The sequence below is a fragment of the Theropithecus gelada genome, chromosome 8 (genome assembly GCF_003255815.1).
Source record: "Theropithecus gelada isolate Dixy chromosome 8, Tgel_1.0, whole genome shotgun sequence".
Taxonomy (NCBI): domain Eukaryota; kingdom Metazoa; phylum Chordata; class Mammalia; order Primates; family Cercopithecidae; genus Theropithecus; species Theropithecus gelada.
Genome location: NC_037676.1, coordinates 38421083 through 38442442, shown reverse-complemented (window position 1 = coordinate 38442442; position 21360 = coordinate 38421083). Strand labels below are relative to the sequence as shown.

Below are 21360 nucleotides of genomic sequence, written 5' to 3'. Positions count from 1 at the left end.
GTTAACTAGAGTGGTTTTTCCCACTTTATTATTCTTTCTTATACTTTTTAAACTCTTCTATTCTAGATATTTTGCTTTTTTATGTAAGATTTAGATAAAGCTACTCCATGTGCAAAAAAAAAAAAAAAAAAAAAAAAATTGCTAGGACTATGGTAGAAATTGTGTTAAATCCGTAGATCAATTTGGGGAGAACTGACATCTTTACTATGTTAAGTTTTCCAATTCAAAAACACAGTAAGTCTCTCAATTTATTTGGTCATTTATGTATGTCTTTCACTAGTGTTTTTGTTATTTCAGCTTTCAGATCCTATACATTTTTTAGGTTTATACCTAAGTATTTCATTTTATTGCAGCAATTGTAAATGATCTTGTGTTTTAATTTTAGTTTCCACGTGTGTACTGTTCTAGTGATGCAATTCATTTTCTGGGTTTCATCTACTATTCTAGAATCTTGCTAAATTCACAAATTAGTTCTAAAAGGGCTTTTTAATAGATGCCTTGAGATTTCCTACATAGACACGTCTTTAACAAATATAGACAATTTTCTTTCTTCATTTTCAACCAATATGTCAGTCTGCTTTTCATTTTTTGCCTTGCCTCACTGTAATTTGCTAAAATGTCCAGAACCATGCTGAATAACCATAGTGAGGGCATTCTTCGATTATTCTCAATTTCATGGAAAACTTCAGTCTTTCATTGTGAAAAAATAATTTTAGCTTTAGGTTTTCTTATAGTCTCTGTATGAAGTTGAGAAAATTCTCCTCTATTTCTAGCCTGCTAAAAGTTAATTTTGTTCTTTTTGTTCATTAATGGCTATTTAGTTACAGAAAATGCTTTTTCTACATCAGTTGATAGGACTACAAGTTTTTCTTTTCTTTTTTGGTCTTTTGGCATGCTGGATCGAATTGATTTATTTTTAAATCTTGAAATAGTTTTGCATACCTAAAAAATTACAACCAAGTCCTGACATGATTAATTATAATTCTTTTTACACATGACTTATTATCTTGAGGTTTCTCTCATCAGTATTCATGAGAGATATTGATCTGCAAGTTTTGTTTTGTACTGACTTTGTTTGATTTTTGTATTAGGGTCATAATAATGTATGTATAAGGTCCTATAAAGGAAGCTGAGATTTGCTTTTTCTGCATCTATTAGTTTCATCCTGTAAATTGTATTATTTATTATATAATATAGTGTATCACATTAATTGATTGTCTTATGTTGAACCACTATTACATTCCAGAGATAAATCCCACCTGGTCATAGTGTAGGACACTTTTAATATTCTGTTGCATTCAGATGTTTTTGAGACTTTTTCCATCTATGTGCATCAGGGATATTGGCTTGTAGTTTTCTTTTACTGTAATGATTTATGTGGCTTTGATGTCTGGCCTCGTAGGGTAAATTTGGAAGTGTTTCCTTTTTCAGTTTTTTGCAAGAGTTTCAGAATGGTTGTTGTGGCATTAATTATTCTTTAAATGTTTGGTAGAGTTCAACAGTAAAGTTCTCTGATTCTACTCTTTTGTTTGTCTGTAGGTTTTGATTACTGATCTAATCTTCATTCTAGTTGTGAGTCCTTTTAAATTTTGTACTTCGTTATGATTCAATCTTGGCAGTTTCTATGTTTCTAGAATTTTATCAATTTCTTCTGGATTATCCAGTTTGCTAACAGAAAATTGTTCATACTAGTCTCTTACATGATCTTTTTCTGTTTCTGTGGGATTAGTTATAAAGTCTCTGTTTTATTTCTGATTTTATTTCTTCGCATCCTTTCTATTTTCCTAGCATAGCTAAGTTTAATTGTCAATTTTGTTTCTTTTCGAAACATGAACTTCTTTGTTTCTATATTGGTTTTTCTATTTTTATTTTATTTCTGTTCTAATCTTTGTTTTTTTAATTTTCTCTGATAATTTGGGGCTTAGTTTTATCGTGTTTTTCTAGATCCTTCAGATAAACATATTTGAGATATGCCTTTTTTTAATGTAGGCATATATTGCTATGAACTTTTCTCATAGTATTGCTTTTCCTGCATCCATTTGTTTTAATATTTTTTGTTTACTTTTATTTTTATGTTTTCACTTATTTCAAGGTATTTTCTAATTTCTGTTTTGATGTTATTCTTTCAGTCAATAGTTATTCAATATTGTGCCAATTTCAACATATATATTAATATTTTAGTTTGCCTTATACTATTTATTTTTAGCTTCTTTCTATTGGGTTCAGAAAAGACACTTGTTATGATTTCAATCTTTTTAAAATTTTTAGATTTGTTTTTTAGCCTAATATGTGATCTGCCTGGAAAAGATCCAAGTGTACTTCAGAAGAAAGTGTATTCTTCTGCTGTTCAATGAAATTCCTTACATGTCTTTTAGAACTATTTGATTTATAGTAATATTCAAATCTTCTGTTTTCTTATTAATCTTCTCTTTGGATGTTCTATTCATTATTTAAAATAAGATATTAAAGTCTCTTATTATTATAGTATTGGTGTCTCTTTCTTCCTTCAGATTTATTTATTTATATGTTCTAATATTGAGTATGTACATATTTATAAGTAATCTATCTTCTTCAGATATTGACCCTGAAAAAATGTCATTTTTTTCTCTTATGATGGTTTATGTGTTAAAATCTATTTTCTTTGACATAAGCATACAAATCTCTGCCCTCTTTTGCTTCCATTTGCATGGAATTCATTTTTCCATCTCTTTACCTTCATCCTATATGTGTACTTAAGTCTCAAGTGAGTTTCTTATAGATTTTGTAAGAAATCTGTAATGCTTTGTATAGCATTCTTTTTGGCTTAAGTTTTCTTTCAGCGCTTTTAAAAAATGTCTCATCCCACTCTCCTCTGGCCAGCATGGTTTCTCCTGAAAAAAAAAAAAACCAGTCTGTTCACAGTCCTATGGAGTTTCCTTTGTATGCGACAAGTTGCTATTCTTTTGTAGTTTACAAAATTTTCTTTGTTTTTGATCTTTTAATGTTTGATTAAAATAGATCTAGGTGCGGATATCTTTGGGTTTCCTGGGAAGAGAGTGACCCAAGTCTCTCTACCAGCTTTAGGGAGTCTAGTTTTGCATCCTCCCAGCGTGTCTGTCTCTATATTAGTTTCTGATTACTCACAAACGTAATTTTCCCATATAATGTTGCTGAATTGGTATGCTTGTGGGGAGAAGAAGTGTCCTGGGATTCCTATTTCCCAATCTGGCTGACCAAAATTTCAGTAATAATATTTTAAATATTATTTAAACCCCATATTTTTCTTTTTAAAGTATAAATTATAGATCTTCTGCTATTGTTTTACAAGTTGTTGAGACATCATACATTTTTCAGCCACTTGTCCTCTGTTTTGTAGGTTAGGTATATGCAATTGGATTCTCCTTAACCCTGGTGATCCTATCCATTGTCATCTGTACTCCAGACTATAGAGCTTATGCAGTGATTCACTTGTTTGTTTATTATATATTTCAGTTCTAATATTTTCATTTGTTCCCTTTTTGGCTTCTATTTATTTCCTAAGATTTTCTGTTATTTCATTTATTTCAAGAGAATTTGTCATTATTCATTAGTGCAATTTTTATTACTTCTTTCAAATATTTTTTAATATCCTATGACTCGTCTCAACAATGTCATCAGTTGTTTTTCTTTTCTCATTCTTGTTGGGATATTCCTGGTCCTTGTTATAATGAATTATTTTGATTGTATCCTTGACATTTAGTCAAGGCTCTTGACCTTCTTTTAATATTCTATTTTAGAAGACAGTCATTCAGTTTGAGCTTTGTTTTACTGGAGTCCACTGTTCCAATAACAGTTTTTCTTTACAATATTATTGTGTTGTGTTTCATTGTTCTGGCTGCATTGGACCTTCTGCTGCCTCTTAAGCAGTTAAACTAGAGGTATAAATCGTACGTCCGTGGGCCAGGTAGTGTTTCTGTTTGAGGTGGGTAAGGAAAGATATATAGGATGGAGAACATTCATCCTGCCTTTTCTCCGCTACTAGATTTCAGTGTGCTTGATTCTATCTCTGCCGGTGACCCTGATTGAAGATAGCTCCTATCTGAATGATCTTTTTCTACTTATAGTAGGGAGAAATGGGAAGTAACTCATGAGGATCGTTTTCTCCTGCTGGGTGCACAGCCGGAAGCTATTGAGTCTGGATTACTCTCTACTGCTGGAGAGAGGTTGGGACCTGGTTTGCCTTCTACCTCTTTGTGAGGGGCTTATAGATTCAGATCCTGCTGGCACCACTGCAAGTGCAGGTGACTGCTGCTGTTGCTTGACATGGAGCAGGGTATGGATTTCCCTGCCTAAGTTTGTTTGTCTTGATGGTGTGAGTGTAATAGGCACATTGCTGTAAATGTGTGTTTGGGTAGGATTGATTGGTCCACTTGGGCTCTGATAACTGCTACTAGGAGTAAATTTGGCCTACCAGTGTCAGCAATTGGGAATAGAAATTATGAAAATGTTTAGGAGCTAATAACACAGCATAAAAGAACTTAGAGAAAGAGACTGTAGATTGATATGGAGATTCAATACCTGGTAAATAATATTATGATAATGGTTAAATATGAATGCTTGACAATATATAGGAAGTAAAGATGAAAGCTAGGACTTTGTTTCCAAATCATTTATGAATATATCTTTCTGTATTCCTTTTTAGGGTCATTGTTTTTACCAAGGATATGCTGCAGACATTCCAAAATCAGCTGTGACACTACGCACGTGTTCTGGACTCAGGTAATGGCATATTCCAGATATGTACATTGAGATTTTATGTGAGCCTTTAACTTCCAGAAACTTCCTGAAGGGCAGAATAAATACAGAGAAATATAAACTTTATCTTCTTAAATACTTTTCTTTTTTACATATTCTTTTGATCATTTTTTCTATTCTCTTTTTCTCTATCCCAGGCTGGCAAGCATAAAATGTATTCAGAAAAAAACTCTCACTAGCATAAAGTGTATTCAATATATCAATAACATTTTTATTCCTTTTTTGTATTTGAATATCCAGAGGATTATTGCAGTTAGATAATATTAGCTATGGTATTGAACCATTGGAATCTTCACCTACATATGAGCATGTAGTTTATCGAATAAAAAATGATGCTATTGGTCATTTCTCCTTTCAAGAAAATTACCCTGTGGCTCAATATATAGATCAGTCCTACAGGATTCTTGTCAAATCAGATGTGAGTATTCTCATTTATGAGTTCTTCATTGGTCTTACTGTTGATAAGATTATTCACAGTGAAATTCTGAAATTTGACACATTTGGAGAACAAATTTAAACTGATATTTATTATATTAAAAAGTTCAGTTGTAGGATATTTGTTTAAAGCATGTATTTGTTTATTCAGATATTTAGAAAATGTAATCGTTATAAACACACATAATTCTAAAGCATCATAACCTGTTTCCTTAATTGCGGGGATTTTTATTGACATACAGCTATTTTTATATTGATTTTGTATCTTACTAAGAAAATTATTACCAATTTGATCAAATTGCTTTATAAGTTTTTTGGCACATGCATTTTTTTTTTTATTTAAAAGTGTTATTTTGATAGAAAATGTAAAAGTGAAAAGGAGGCAAGATAATACACTAGAAATTGTAGAAATTGTGTGAAACCTCATTGTTTAAAGATAGTGCTCTTAATATTTTGATGTAATTCTTCCAATTGTTCTAAATACCAATTTATAAATTGTGATGGTGTATACATTACTCACTAATAATATAAGTTTATACTTAAAATGGACATATTTTATTGAATGTAAACCCCAATAAAGTTAACATAAAGAAGTAAAAGTACAAAAATAGTAAGAAAATAAAGGCAATGTTTGGGGAAATGTTTACGGATGTTAGTTTACTTTGAAGATTGGTGAGGGACTAGTGTGCTACAGAGTACATAGTAATGTTAAAAGGAGAAGGAAGTATGGGATTTTTCCTCATTTCAGTGACTTTTTGACAATTCTAATTATCAATAACATAAAGTAAAATGCTTCTGATTTTCTTGTAAAATTTGTAGTTGGAATCCCACCTGCTAAGTGTGTACCCATCCTCTTGTGTTATTACTTATATCTATATTCGTGTATCTGTGTCTGTATATCTATCATCCATCTGCATATAGATAGATGGGTAGCTAAATGGATGGATATTCTATATCTCACTTATGAGTGTGTGTGTATATGTATTGTGCATGACAACTGCAATGTAAAAATTTTGAAAATGTGTTATTTAATTCATGTCCTCTATTTCACAGATAAATTCAGGTGCCATGCTGTCGAAAAGAACTCTGAAAATACAAATCATTATGGATAAAGCCATGGTATGCAATATCTGTATGTTTATTATATCTTTGCTTTTGTTGAAATTCAGAGAGAATATGAATAAAAAACTCTCAACGTTTTCAATGCAGATATATTTTAATCTGTTTGAATGTGTGTCTCAGTCTAACAGGAGATAAAGAAATGTTTTCACTTGTCTTTACAGAGACATGGGGGATCAATATTTATATATTGGTTTCTAAATCGATATCAATTTTCCCAATAATGTATAAACTTCATGTGGAAGGGTTCCACTACACTCTAATCTATTGTAGCATATCTAGCTGCAGATACTTTTAGATCCACTCCAATTGTTGATTGAAATTCTTCAATCTATTTCTATTTTTAAGTGATTATGTTTTATAGTCGCTTACCATCTCTGATAGAAGTTCTGTATCTTAAAAATGGGAAGAATCATAGAATGTTGATTTTTTTCTCAAAAGAATTGATAACTATGGATGTAGGTTAAATAATACTTCACTATTAGTGTTCTTACATCGCATCAATTATTTGCTTATTTGTTTCTTCTTTCCTACACTTGGATCAATGGGTTATATTTAACCTTTATTTATTTTTTTTTATTTTTTATTTTGCTATGCTTCTCTTTCCAGTCTCCAACCTTAGTGGTTTCCCTAGGGATTCTGATTAGTATTCTTTACTTATCATGATCTAGAATTAATGTTATACCACTTCATTAATAATGTAAGAGCCTCAGAGCAGTAAAATTTCATTTAACCCTAGTAAGTCATTATGATTCTGTTTTTAAATATTTTACCTCTCCATGTGTTATAAACTGAAAAATAGATTTTTAAAAATTAAATATTCAATGATTTTAAAAAGAAATTAAGGAAATAAAAAATATTATATATATGAATATGTATTCATAAATATTCATACATATGTATTTCATATATATTTCAAAAGTATTTCATATATATGAATATATATGAAAATATATATATATACACACACACACACACACACACATATTTTTCACTTGCAGAGCTTTTCATATCTTCTAGTAGGTCTTAATGTATGATATTCCTCTTTAGCCTGCTGGATTCTCCTCAGTTTCTTTTCATCTGAAATTGTCTTTATTTCATCTTCACTTTTTAAACATTTCTTTTGGAAATAATTTGAAACTTTCAGAAAAGTTACAAGAATAAAATAATACAAAAAGGACCCTTATTCTCTTTTCTCACTTTATTAATATTGTATCCCATTATCACTTGTGCACTCTTTGTTTAAATTTGAAAGTAACTTGTAAAGCTCATCATGAAGCTTTACTCTTACATTCTTTAGTGTGTATTTACCTAGAATAAGCCTATTATCTCATATAACCACAACAGAGGTATTCATTTCATTAAAAATAGCATTTTTAAAATATTTTTATCAAGTCCACTATAACTTAGTTGCATTGTATTCAGATAATGTGATTTAAGTGACACTCTGTTTCTTATTCAAAGATGTGTTCTATGGCCTGATATTGGTTAATATGAATCAATGTGCATAAAACTTTTACTTGTATTTGAAAAAAATACATATTCTCATTGTTGTATATAAGCTTCTATGTATGTATATTTTATCCAACATTCCTTTGGGTTTTTAAAGTCTTGGGTATCTTTCCTATTAATTTGTCCTCTTAATCTATTTGTTATTAAGAGACCTATGTAAAATATCTCAGTATGATAGTCAACTTCTATTTTTAATTGTGTTAAATCTTGTTTTATATATTTTGCAGCCACGTTTTTAGTTATAAGCAAATTTTAAAAGTCTCCATCTCCCTGATGAATTCTTTTGTTAATACGTTGCAATAAGCATGTCCATTTTTTGCCCTTAAGTTTTATTCTTATCAATGTATTGTTAGTTAATATAATTATCACATAACATATTTTTTCTTTTGTAGTATTTTCCTGATGTTAGATGATGTGTTTTTATCCTTTGATTTTTAATATTTCTATGTACTTATATTTTATGGGTCCTTTAAATTTTTAATTTGTATATAGTTGTTTTTTCATTGTCTTTGTCATCTAGTGTTTGGTCTGTTGATATCTTGTGATTATTGATATATAAACACAAAACTGATATACTGATATGTAATTGATTGATATATAGTCACAAAATTGATATTTTGATATACAATTGATTGATATATAATCACAAAATATCAACAGACTAAACAGTAAATAAATGACAAAGACAATAAAAAACAACTATATACAAATTGAAATTTTAAATTAATTAATTAATTAAATTTTTTAAAAGCTAGCTACTTGGATTACAGGCGCCGGCCACCACACCGGGCTAACCAGTAGGTTATTCACTCTTCATACCTTAATACTTTGACTTCGAATGTATTTATCTGTAAAGAGGAAGATAATCACAATTACCTCATTTTAATATCATTGATTAATTTATAAAATACTAGGCCGATGTTTAAAACCTGGTAAGCTGTGATATATTTTAATTCTATTTAGGGCCTCTTCAATTGACCACTGAGTTACTTTTACGTTTATATTTAAATCCACTTAAAATGTGATAGTTAGTTGTTTTTACTAATGATTAAGAAACAAAATTTGTCTTTCAGTATGATTATATGGGCTCTGTAGTGGCAGTTGCAGTTGAGAAAGTTTTCCAAATCTTTGGTCTTATCAATACTGTAAGTATTTATATTTTATATTTAAGTAAGTAATATAGCAATTAATGAAGTAAAATTGTTTGTGTTTGTGTACATATATATGGCATTTACATTTTAACAAAAAGTAAAAATGTAAATGTAGCCCAATCACTAGTTTTATCCACCAATGATTTTATCTTCAAAAAATAGTAAATTAAATATATTAGCATTAGATATTGAGAAGTAATGTCATATTTTGGTTACCCAAAATTGTAAACCACGTAATTTCTGTTCTCAGATGTTTTCCCAGCTTAATATAACAGTTATGCTGTCTTCCTTGGAGATCTGGTCAGATCAAAATAAGATTTCAACGAGTGGTCATGCTGATGAAATACTACAGCGATTTTTGCTTTGGAAACAAAAACTTTTGTTTCAAAGGTCTCATGATATGACATACTTATTAATGTAAGTACTTTATTCATATTTAGAAAGGTTTGATCAAATTATCTTCACTATCATAATTATATATAAATTTTATATAGCAAAAATTATTAAAAAGCTATCTCAAGACTATGTTGGCAAACTGTAAAATATTAAGATTCTAATAACCATGTAAGACACTAATTAAATCATAGTAGCTCATAGTAGACTGTTTACTTATAGAAATGTAATAAGCTGAAAAATGGAAAGTCTTGTGATAAAAACATGATACCTCTCTGTAAAGACCTTCTCACTGGTAAATAATTGAAACTATCACTTTAACATTACATAGATATAAGTTAATTCATTGAATGCAATAATTGCATAAAATGCTTCTTACAATATGAAATATTAATAAAAAACTAAAACAGACTACTTTATTCTCCCTGTGGTTTCCTTCTGGTATTTCTATACTGACCTAAGATATAGCTATTTACCTACTTGGTCTATATCTTTCAAAAGTCTTTACATATTTTTATTTTACTAACTTGATTATTTCATGTGCAAAAATCAAAAACCCAATTTAAAGACCTTAAGCAATATGTGGAATATATTTATCAATGTATTGGAATAAAGAGTCTCTAGGATTGCAGAGAAATATTACAATATAAATATGTAAGGATAGTTTCTACACCCTACCTCTCTTTCTCTTCGTACATCTGATGCATATTTTATCTCTATCGCTTTCAGTCCTACCTTTCTTCACACTTTTGGAGTTAGTTTACTACATACAAATTACAGCAATAAACACTTTTGACTTTTATATCATGGAATTAATTATATCCTTCCAGTGATGATTAATTTTTTGAAAGAATCAGGCACTGCTAGGTTTTGGGCTGTGTATTAGATAATGTTAAACAACTTTTAGGACTTAACTTTGTATGAACTATAGGGGATACCCAAATCTTAATGACTGAAAGCATAAGACATTATATGTAATTTCTGTGTTTTGGAGAAAGCATACCTTTATATAGAAATCCAACTCATAAAATGTGAGTAAGTTACTGCTATTTTGAAATACACATATCCACAAGAAAAATTTCATTATTCAGTTATAGGAACCATTCTACTTATGTGGGAGCAACATATCATGGAATGGCATGCGATCCAAAGTTTGCAACAGGAATTGCTCTGGTAATCTCTCACACTGTTTTGATAAATCTTTGAAAACTGTATTTTTAGATTTGGGATATCAAATGTAATTTTTCAAGAGGTTTCTTGCTGGGAGTGAAAACAGGTAACATAAAATGTATAACTCTAGCCATTTTCAAGTGTACAGTTTAGTAGTGTTAAGTATATTCCCACTGTTGTGAAACAAATCTCTGGAACTTTTTTTTAAAAAAAAAAAACTGAAACTCTATACCCATTAACCACCTGGAAACCACCATTTAACTTTCTGTTTCCATCAATTCGACAACTTCATATTCCTCATATAAGTGCAGTCATACAGTATGTTCTTTCTGTGACTGGTTTATTTCACTTAACATAATCTCTTCAATGTTAATCTATGTTGTAGCACGTGACAGAATTTCCATTGTTTTGATGACTGAAATGTATTTAATTGTAAGTATATACCACATTTTCTTTATCCTGTCATCTGACAATGGATGTCTAGGTTATTTCCATATCTTGGCTACTGTATATAATGCTGCAATAAACACGGAAGCGCATATATCTCCTTGATATTCTGATTCTATTACTTTTGGATAAATACTGTCTTAGCAATCAATTTTCTATCGCTTATTACAGAATACCTTAAACTGTGTAATTTTAGAGAAATTTATTCCTTATAGTTGTGGAAGTTGCAAAGTCTAAGGTAAAGGGGCCACATCTGGTGAATGCTTGTGGCTGATGAAAATACTGCAAGGTGACACAGGGCATCACGTGGCAAGGGACCTGAGCATGCCAGCTCAGGTCTCTCTTCCTCTTCTTATAAAGCCACCAGTCTCATTCTTAGTATAGCCTGTTTATACTTTAATCCATGAACGGATTCATCCTTTCATGAATTTCTCTAATTTCTCTAAATTTTTTAGTAGTTGAATAGTTTGAGGTTTTAGATTTAAGACTTTAATTCATTTTTATTTGAATTTTGTGTATGGTGAGAGATAGGAGTCTACTTTAATTTTTCTGCCCATGGATATCCAGTTTTCCTAGCACCATTTATTGAAGAGACTGTTTTCTCCCCAGTGTATGTTCTTGGCACCTTTGTCAAAAATGAGTTCACTGTAGCTGTGTGGATTTGTTTCTGGGTTCTCTATTCTGTTCGATTGGTCTAAATATCTGCTTTTATGCCAGTACCATGCTATTTTGGTTACTGTAGCTATGTGGCATAATTTGTAGTCAGGTAATGTAATTCCCCCAACTTTGTTATTTTGGCTTTGCCTATTCTGGGACTTCTGTGGTTCCATATATATTGTCGGATTTTTTTTTCTATTTCTGTGAATCATGTCATTGGTATTTTGAGAGGGTTTGCATTGAATATGGAGATTGTTTTGGGTAGTATGGGCATTTTAGCAATATGGATTCTTCCAAGCCATAAACATGGAATACCTTTTCATTTTTTTGTTTCCACTTCAACTTCTTTTCTTTTTTTTTTTTTTTTTTTTTGAGACTGAGTCTCGCTTTGTAGCCCAGGCTGGAGTGCATTGGCCGGATCTCAGCTCACTGCAAGCTCCACCTCCCGGGTTCACGCCATTCTCCTGCCTCAGCCTCCCGAGTAGCTGGGACTACAGGCGCTCCCACCTCACCCGGCTAGTTTTTTGTATTTTTTAGTAGAGACGGGGTTTCACCGTGTTAGCCAGGATGGTCTCGATCTCCTGACCTCGTGATCCGCCTGCCTCGGCCTCCCAAAGTGCTGGTATCACAGGCGTGAGCCACCGCGCCCGGCCCGTTATAAATGACTATTGGCTTTTGTGGCATGGCAGCCTGAGACCTCCTTGTCTTTTTTATTTTTATTTTTTTATTTTTTTGAGACGGAGTCTCACTGTGTCGCCCAGGCCTGGAGTGTGGTGGCGCGATCTCAGCTCACTGCAAGCTCCGCCTCCCGGGTTCATGCCATTCTCCTGCCTCAGCCTCCCAGTAGGTGGGACTACAGACGCCCGCCACCCCGCCCAGCTAATTTTTTTGTATTTTTAGTAGAGACGGGGTTTCACCGTGTTAGCCAGGATGGTCTTGATCTCCTGACCTCGTAATCCGCCGGCCTCAGCCTCCCAAAGTGCTGGGATTACAGGCGTGAGCCACCGCGCCCAACCTTCAATTTCTTACATCAGCGTTTTATACTTTATAGTTTCCATTACTGAGATCTTTCACTTCTGTGGTTAATTTCTAGGTATTTAATTTTATTGGTGGCTATTGAAAATGTTATCACATTTAAAATGTTCTTTTCCAGATTATTTTCTGTTGGTACATAGAAATGCTACTGATTTTGGTTTGTCGATTTTGTATCCTACAAATTTACTGAATTTGTTTATCAATTCTAATAGTTTTTTCATGGAATCTTTAGGTTTTCTCAAATATAAGATTATATCATCTTCAAACATGGATAATTTGACTTTTCATTTTTCAATTTGGATGCCCTTTATTTCTTGTCTGATTGCTCTAGCTAGGACTTTCAGTACTATGTTGAATAACTGTGGAGAAAGTGAGTGTCCTTTTCATATTCCAGATCACAGAGGAAAGGCTTTCAGTTTTTCCTCAGTGAGTATGGTACTAACTGTGGGTCTGTCATATATGGCTTTTATCATTTTGAGGCCTGCTTCTTCTATACCAGCTTTTGAGTATTTTTTTATTATTATTATACTTTAAGTTCTAGGGTACATGTGCACAACGTGCAGGTATGTTACATATGTATACATGTGCCATGTTGGTGTACTGCACCCGTTAATTCATCATTTACATTAGGTATATCTCCTAATGCTCCCCCCGACCCACTCCCCACAATAGGACCCGGTGTGTGATGCTTCCCTTCCTGTGTCCAAGTGTTCTCATTGCTCAATTCCCACCTATGAGTGAGAACATGCGGTATTTGGTTTTCTGTTCTTGGCATAGTTTGCTAAGAATGATGGTTTCCAGCTGCATCCATATCCCTACAAAGGACACGAACTCATCCTTTTTTATGGCTGCATAGTATTCCATGGTGTATATGTGCCCCATTTTCTTAATCCAGTCTGTTACTGATGGACATTTGGGTTGACTCCAAGTCCTTGCTGTTGTGAATAGTGCCACAATAAACATACGTGTGCATGTGTCTTTATAGCAGCATGACTTATAATCCTTTGAGTATATACCCAGTAACAGGATGCCTGGGTCAAATGGTATTTCTAGTTCTAGATCCTTGAGGAATCACCACACTGTTTTCCACAATGGTTGAACTAGTTTACAGTCCCACCAACAGTGTAAAAGTGTTCCTATTTCTCCACATCCTCTCCAGCATCTGTTGTTTCCTGACTTTTTAATGATTGCCATTCTAACTGGTGTGAGATGGTATCTCATTGTGGTTTTGATTTGCATTTCTCTGATGGCCAGTGATGCTGAACATTTTTTCATGTGTCTGTTGGCTGTATGAATGTCTTCTTTTGAGAAATGTCTGTTCATATCCTTTGCCCACTTTTTGATGGGGTTGTTTGTTTTTTTCTTGTAAATTTGTTTGAGTTCTTTGTAGGTTCTGGATATTAGTCCTTTGTCAGATGAGTAGATTGCAAACATTTTCTCCCATTCTGTAGGTTGCCTGTTCACTCTGATGGTAGTTTCTTTTGCTGTGCAGAAGCTCTTTAGTTTAAGGAGATCCCATTTGTCAATTTTGGCTTTTGTTGCCATTGCTTTTGGTGTTTTAGACATGAAGTCCTTGCCCATGCCTATGTCCTGAATGATATTACCTAGGTTTTCTTCTAGGGTTTTTATGGTCTTAGGTCTAACATTTAAGTCTCTAGTCAATCTTGAATTAATTTTCGTATAATGAGTAAGGAAAGGATCCAATTTCAACTTTCTACTTATGGCTAGCCACTTTTCCCAGCATCATTTATTAAACAGGGAATCCTTTCCCCATTTCTTGTTTTTGTCAGTATTATCAAAGATCAGATGGCTGTAGATGTGTGGTATTATTTCTGAGGGCTCTGTTCTGTTCCATTGGTCTATATCTCTGTTTTGGTACTAGTACCATGCTGTTGTGGTTACTGTCACCTTGTAGTATAGTTTGAAGTCAGGTAGCGTGATGCCTCTAGCTTTGTTCTTTTGGCTTAGGATAGTCTTGGCAATGCGGGCTCTTTTCTGGTTCCATATGAACTTTAAAGCAGTTTTCTCCAATTCTGTGAAGAAAGTCATTAGTAGCTTAACGGGGATGGCATTGAATCTATAAATTGCCTGGGTGGTATGGCCATTTTCACAATATTGATTCTTCCTATCCATGAGCATGGTATGTTCTTCCATTTATTTGTGTCCTCTTTTATTTCACTGAGCAGTGGTTTGTAGTTCTCCTTGAAGAGGTCCTTCACATCCCTTGTAAATTGGATTCCTAGGTATTTTATTCTTTTTGAAGCAATTGTGAATGGAAGTTCATTCATGATTTGGCTCTCTGTTTGTCTGTTACTGGTATATAAGAATGCTTGTGGTTTTTGCACATTGATTTTGCATCCTGAGACTTTGCTGAAGTTTCTTATCAGCTTAAGGAGATTTTGGACCGAGATGATGGGGTTTTCTAAATATACAATCATGTCATCTGCAAACAGGGACAATTTGACTTCTTTTCCTAAGTGAATACCCTTTATTTCTTTCTCTTGCCTGATTGCCCTAGCCAGAACTTCCAACACTATGTCGAATAGGAGTGGTGAGAGAGGGCATCCCTGTCTTGTGCCAGTTTTCAAAGGGAATGCTTCCAGTTTTTGTCCATTCTGTATGATATTGGCTGTGGGTTTGTCATAAATAGCTCTTATGATTTTGAGATACATTCTATCAATACAAAATTTATTGAGAGTTTTTAGCATGAAGGGCATCTATTGAGATAATCATGTGGTTTTTGTCTTTGGTTCTGTTTATATGCTGGATGATGTTTATTGATTTTATTGATTTGCATATGTTGAACCAGCCTTGCATCCCAGGGATGAAGCCCACTTGATCATGGTGGATAAGCTTTTTGATGTGCGCTGGATTCTGTTTGCCAGTATTTTATTGAGGATTTTTGCAGTGACGTTAATCAGGGATATTGGTCTAAAAATCTCTTTTTTGTTGTTGTATCTCTGTCAGGCTTTGGTATCAGGATGATGTTGGCCTCGTAAAATGAGTTGAGGAGGATTCCCTCTTTTTCTATTGATTGGAATAGTTTCAGAAGGAATGGTACCAACTCCTCCTTGTACCTCTGTAGAATTCGGCTGTGAATCCATCTGGTCCTTGACTTTTTTTGGTAGGTAGGCTATTGATTATTGCCTCAATTTCAGAGCCTGCTCTTGGTCTATTCAGGGATTCAACTTCTTCCTGGTTTAGTCTTGGAAGAGTGTATGTGTCCAGGAAATTATCCATTTCTTCTAGATTTTCTAGTTTATTTGCTTGGAGGTGTTTATAGTATTCTCTGATGGTAGTTTGTATTTCTGTGGGGTCGGTGGTGATATCCCCTTTATCATTTTTTATTGCATCTATTTGATTCTTCTCTCTTTTCTTCTTTATTAGTCTTGCTAATGGTCAATCAATTTTGTTGATCTTTTCAAAAAACCAGCTCCTGGATTCATTGATTTTTTGGAGGGTTTTTGGGGTCTCTATCTCCTTCAGTTCTGCTCTGATCATAGTTATTTCTCACCTTCTGCTAGCTTTTGAATGTGTTTGCTCTTGCTTCTCTAGTTCTTTTAATTGCGATGCTAAGGTGTCAATTTTAGATCTTTCCTGCTTTCTCTTGTGGGCATTTAGTGCTATACATTTCTCTCTACACACTGCTTTAAATGTGTCCCAGAGATTCTGGTATGTTGTATCTTTGTTCTCATTGGTTTCAAAGAACATCTTTATTTCTGCCTTCATTTCGTTATGTACCCAGTAGTCATTCAGGAGCAGGTTATTCAGTTTCCATGTAGTTGAGCAGTTTTGATTGAGTTTCTTAGTCCTGAGTTCTAGTTTTATTGTACTGTGGTCTGAGAGACAGTTTGTTATCATTTCTGTTCTTTTACATTTGCTGAGGAGTGCTTTACTTCCAACGATGTGGTCAATTTTGGAATAAGTGTGATGTGGTGCTGAGAAGAATGTGTATTCTGTTGATTTGGGGTGGAGAGTTCTGTAGATGTCTATTAGGTCCACTTGGTGCAGAGTTGAGTTCAATTCCTGGATATCCTTGTTAACTTTCTGTCTCGTTGATCTGTCTAATGTTGACAGTGGGGTGTTAAAGTCTCCCGTTATTATTGTATGGAAATCTAAGTCTCTTTGTAAGTCTCTAAGGACTTCCTTTATGAATCTGGGTGCTCCTGTATTGGGTGCATATATATTTAGGATAGTTAGCTCTTCCTGATGAATTGATCCCTTTACCATTATGTAATGGCCTTCTTTGTCTCTTTTGATCTTTGATGGTTTAAAGTCTGTTTTATCAGAGACTAGGATTGCAACCCTGCTATTTTTGTTTTTCATTTGCTTGGTAGACCTTCCTGCATCCCTTTATTCTGAGCCTATGTGTGTCTCTGCATGTGAGATGGGTCTCCTGAATACAGCAAACTGATGGGTCTTGACTCTTTATCCACTTTGCCAGTCTGTGTCTTTTAATTGGACCATTTAGTCCATTTACATTTAAAGTTAATATTGTTATGTGTGAACTTGATCCTGTCATTATGATATTAGCTAGTTATTTTGCTTGCTAGTTGATGCAGTTTCTTCCTAGCATTGATGGACTTTACATTTTGACATGTTTTTGCAATGGTTAGTACCTGTTGTTCCTTTCCATGCTTAGTGCTTCCTTCGGGATCTCTTGTAGGGCAGGCCTAGTGGTGACAAAATCTCTAAGCATTTGCTGGTCTGTGAAGGATGTTATTTCTCCTTCACTTATGAAACTTAGTTTGGCTGGATATGAAATTCTGGGTTTAAAATTCTTTTTTTTAAGAATGTTGAATATTCGCCCCCACTCTCTTTTGGCTTGGAGAGTTTCTGCCGAGAAATCTGCTGTTAGTCTGATGGGCTTCCCTTTGTGGGTAACCCGACCTTTCTCTCTGGCTGCCCTTAACATTTTTTCCTTCATTTCAACTTTGGTGAATCTGACAATTATGTGTCTTGGAGTTGCTGTTCTCGAGGAGTATCTTTGTGGCATTGTCTGTATTTCATGAATTTGGCCTGCCCTACTAGGTTGGGGAAGTTCTCCTGGATGATATCCTGAAGAGTGTTTTCCAACTTGGTTCCATTTTCCCCCTCACTTTCAGGCACATCAATCAGACATAGATTTGGTCTTTTCACATAATCCCATACTTATTGGAGGCTTTGTTCATTTCTTTTTACTCTTTTTTCTCCACACTTCCCTTCTCGCTTCATTTCATTCATTTGATCTTCAATTGCTGATACTCTTTCTTTCAGTTGATCTAGTCAGTTACTGAAGCTTGTGCATTTGTCACGTACTTCTCCTGTTACGGTTTTCATCTCTATCAGTTCTTTTAAGGTCTTCTCTGCATTGATTATTCTAGTTATCTGTTCATCCATTCTTTTTTCAAGGTTTTTAGTTTCTTTGTGCTGGTTATGTAGTTCCTCCTTTAGCTCTGAGAAGTTTGATTGACTGAAGCCTTCTTCTCTCCGCTCATCAAAGTCATTCTCTGTCCAGCTTTCTTCCATTGCTGGCGGTGAGCTGCTTTCCTTTGAGGGGGAGATGCGCTCTGATTTTTTGAATTTCCAGCTTTTCTGCACTGCTTTTTCCCCATCTTTGTGGTTTTATCTGCCTCTAGTCTTTGATGATGGTGATGTACTGATGGGGTTTTGGTGTGGGTGTCCTTTCTGTTTGTTAGTTTTCCTTCTAACAGTCAGGACCCTCAGCTGTAGGTCTGTTGGAGTTTGCCTGCTGTCCACTCCAGACCCTGTTTGCCTGGGTATCAGCAGCAGAGGCTGCGGAAGATAGAATATTACTGAACAGTGAGTGTTGCTATCTGATTTTCCTCTGGAAGCTTTGTCTCAGGGGTGTACCCCACTGTGTGAGGTGTGAGGTGTCAGTCTGCAACTAGTGGGGGATGTCTCCCAGTTAGGCTACTCAGGGGTCAGGGACCCACTTTAGCAGACAGTCTGTCTGTTCTCAGATCTCAACCTCCATGCTGGGAGATCCAAAATGTCAGACAGGGGCATTTACCTCTTCCGAGGTTTCTGCTGCTTTTTGTTTAGCTATGCCCTGTCCCCAGAGGACGAGTCTACAGAGGCAGGCCGGCCTCCTTGAGCTGCAGTGGGCTCCACCCAATTCAAACTTCCCGGTGGCTTTGTTTACCCAGTTAAACCTCAGCAATGGCTGCCACCCCTCCCCCAGCCTCACTGCCGCCTTGCAGTTAGATCTCAGACTGCTGTGCTAGCAATGAGGGAGGCTCCGTTGTTGTGGGACCCTCCGGGCCAGGTGTGGGATATTATCTCCTGGTGTGCCATTTGCTAAGACCCTTGGTAAAGCACAGTATTAGGGTGGGAGTTACCCGATTTTCCAGGTGTTGTGTGTCTCAGTTTCCCTTGGCTAGGAAAACGGATTCTCTTCCCCCTTGCGCTTCCCAGGTGAGGCAGTGCCTCACCCGGCTTCAGCTCTCGCTGTTCGGGCTGCACCAGCTGACCAGCACCGATTGTCCGGCACTCCCCAGTGAGATGATCCCGGTACTTCAGTTGAAAATGCAGAAATCACCTGTCTTCTGTGTCACTAACTCTGGGAGCTGGAGGCTGGAGCTGTTCCTATTCAGCCATCTTGGGTGCACCCCCACTTTTGAGTATTTTTATCACGAAGAGATTTTGAAGTTGATCAAAGGCTTTTTCAACATCAATTGAAATAATCACATGGTTTTTGTCCTTGATTTCCATTGATAAGATGTAGCACATTGATTGATTTGCATCTGTTCAACCATCCTTGCATCCCAGAGATAAACCACACTTGGACATGAAGAATTATCTTTTTAATGCACTGTTTAATCTGGTTTGCTAGTATTTGGTTGAGAAATTTTGTGTTAATATTCATCAGAGATATTGGCCTGTAGGTTTCTTTTTTCAATGTGTCTTTGGTTTTGGTATCAAGGTAGTACTAGCCTCATAGAATGAGTTTGGTAGTATTCCTTTCTACTCTGGTTTTCAGAATTGTTTGAGTAAGATTGGTATTAGTTCTTCGTAAATGTTTTGTAGAATTCAGCAGTGCAGCGATCAAGTCCTGGCCTTTTCTCTCCAGGAAGGCATTTTATTATCACTTCAATCTGTTACTTGTTATTGGTCTGTTCAGGATTTGGATTTCTTCATGGTCCAATCTTGGTAGGTTGTATGTTTCTAGGAATATGTCCATTTCTTCTAGATTTTCATTTTATTGGCATATAGTTGCTCATAGTAGCTACTAATGATCCTTTGAATTTCTGTGGTATCAGTGGTAATGTCTCCTTTTTCATCTCTGATTTTATTTATTTGGATCTTCTCTCTCTTTTTTTTTTTTTTTTTTCTTAGTCTGGCTAAAGGTCTGTCAATTTAGTTTAACTCTTCAAAAGACTAGCTTTTTGTTTCTTTGATCTTTTATATTATTTTCTTCATTTCAATTTCATTTGTTTCTGCTCTGATCTTTAGTATTTCTTTTCTTCTACTAATTATGGATTTGGTTTGCTCTTGATTTTCTGGTTCTTTAAGACACATATTAGGTTGTTTACTTGAAGTTTTACTTCTTTTTTGGTGTGCATACTTATAAATTTCCCTCTTCATACTGCTTTTACTATATCCCACAGGTTTTGGTATGTCATTTTTCCATTATTATTTGTTTAAAGAAATTTTTCAATATCCATCTTAATTTCTTCATTGACCCACTGGTTATTCAGGAGCATATTGTTTGTCATGTATGGACAAACTGGGTGAGGAGCCTCACCCCATTGCCATCACCAACACAGGCCCATGGAGAGCACTGCCAGACTACTGCTAATGTTCCCTTAATGCCCAAGGGCTCTTCAGTCAGCTGGTGGTGAATGCTGCCTGACCTGGGACTCATCCTTCAGGGCATTGGGCTCTCCTCTGGCCTTGGGCAGATCCAGAAATGAATCAGGGACCCAGAGAGCCTGCTTGGTGGTCTGCTGCCCTATGGCTGAGGTGCTACCTAACGTGCAAGACAAAGTTCCCTTTACTTTTCCCTCCACTTTTCTCAAGCAAAGGAGTCTTGCCCTGTTGCCACCACAGATGAGAATGTAGAGTCTCACCCAAAGCCAGCAAGTCTCACAGGCTCACCCAACACCCATGGCACACTCCCTGGGTATCACTGCTGGTTATTCAGGTCTCAAAGACTCTTTAGTTAGCAGGTGATGATGTTTTTCAGGACTGGGTCCATCCCTTCAAGGCAGTGGTTCCTTCTGGAAATGATATCCAGGAACTAAGGCCTAAAAGTGGTCCTCAGGACTCTGACTGGTGCCCTATCCTGCTGTGGCTGAGCTGGCATCCAAAATGCAAGACAAAGCCTTCCCTACTCTTTCCGTTCCCCTCCTCAAGCAGAGGGAAGGGGTCTCTTTTGGAGCTGTGAGCTCTGCAGCCTGGGGTTAGGGATGAGGTGATGCCAGCACTCCCTTAGTCACACCAGCTGGTATCTCAATAGGCCATGTGCCCCCAGTCTACTGGCTCTGGACCCAGTTCAGCACTAGGATTCACCTAGAATTGCAGTCCTTGTGGCCTAGACTGCCTTTCAAGTTTATTTAGGGCCCTAGAGCACTTTAGCCCATGGTGGTGAGTCTTGTAGGAACTCAAGTTCCAACCACTGAGATCAGCGATTCCTCTCTGGCTAGGGCTGGTTTGAATACTCCTT

At 35.3% G+C, this 21360-nt stretch overlaps 1 protein-coding gene across 1 annotated transcript in view; it reads left to right on the top strand.

Annotated features, from left to right (window-relative positions):
- Positions 1-21360, top strand: part of LOC112630041 (A disintegrin and metallopeptidase domain 3-like) — an 80325-nt gene that overhangs the window by 12166 nt on the left and 46799 nt on the right. Inside the window, exons 5-10 of the mRNA XM_025394075.1 lie at positions 4661-4737; positions 5014-5191; positions 6262-6327; positions 8913-8984; positions 9241-9407; positions 10475-10556. Coding sequence (XP_025249860.1) covers positions 4661-4737; positions 5014-5191; positions 6262-6327; positions 8913-8984; positions 9241-9407; positions 10475-10556 — 642 coding nt within the window. The remainder of the gene's footprint in view (positions 1-4660; positions 4738-5013; positions 5192-6261; positions 6328-8912; positions 8985-9240; positions 9408-10474; positions 10557-21360) is intronic.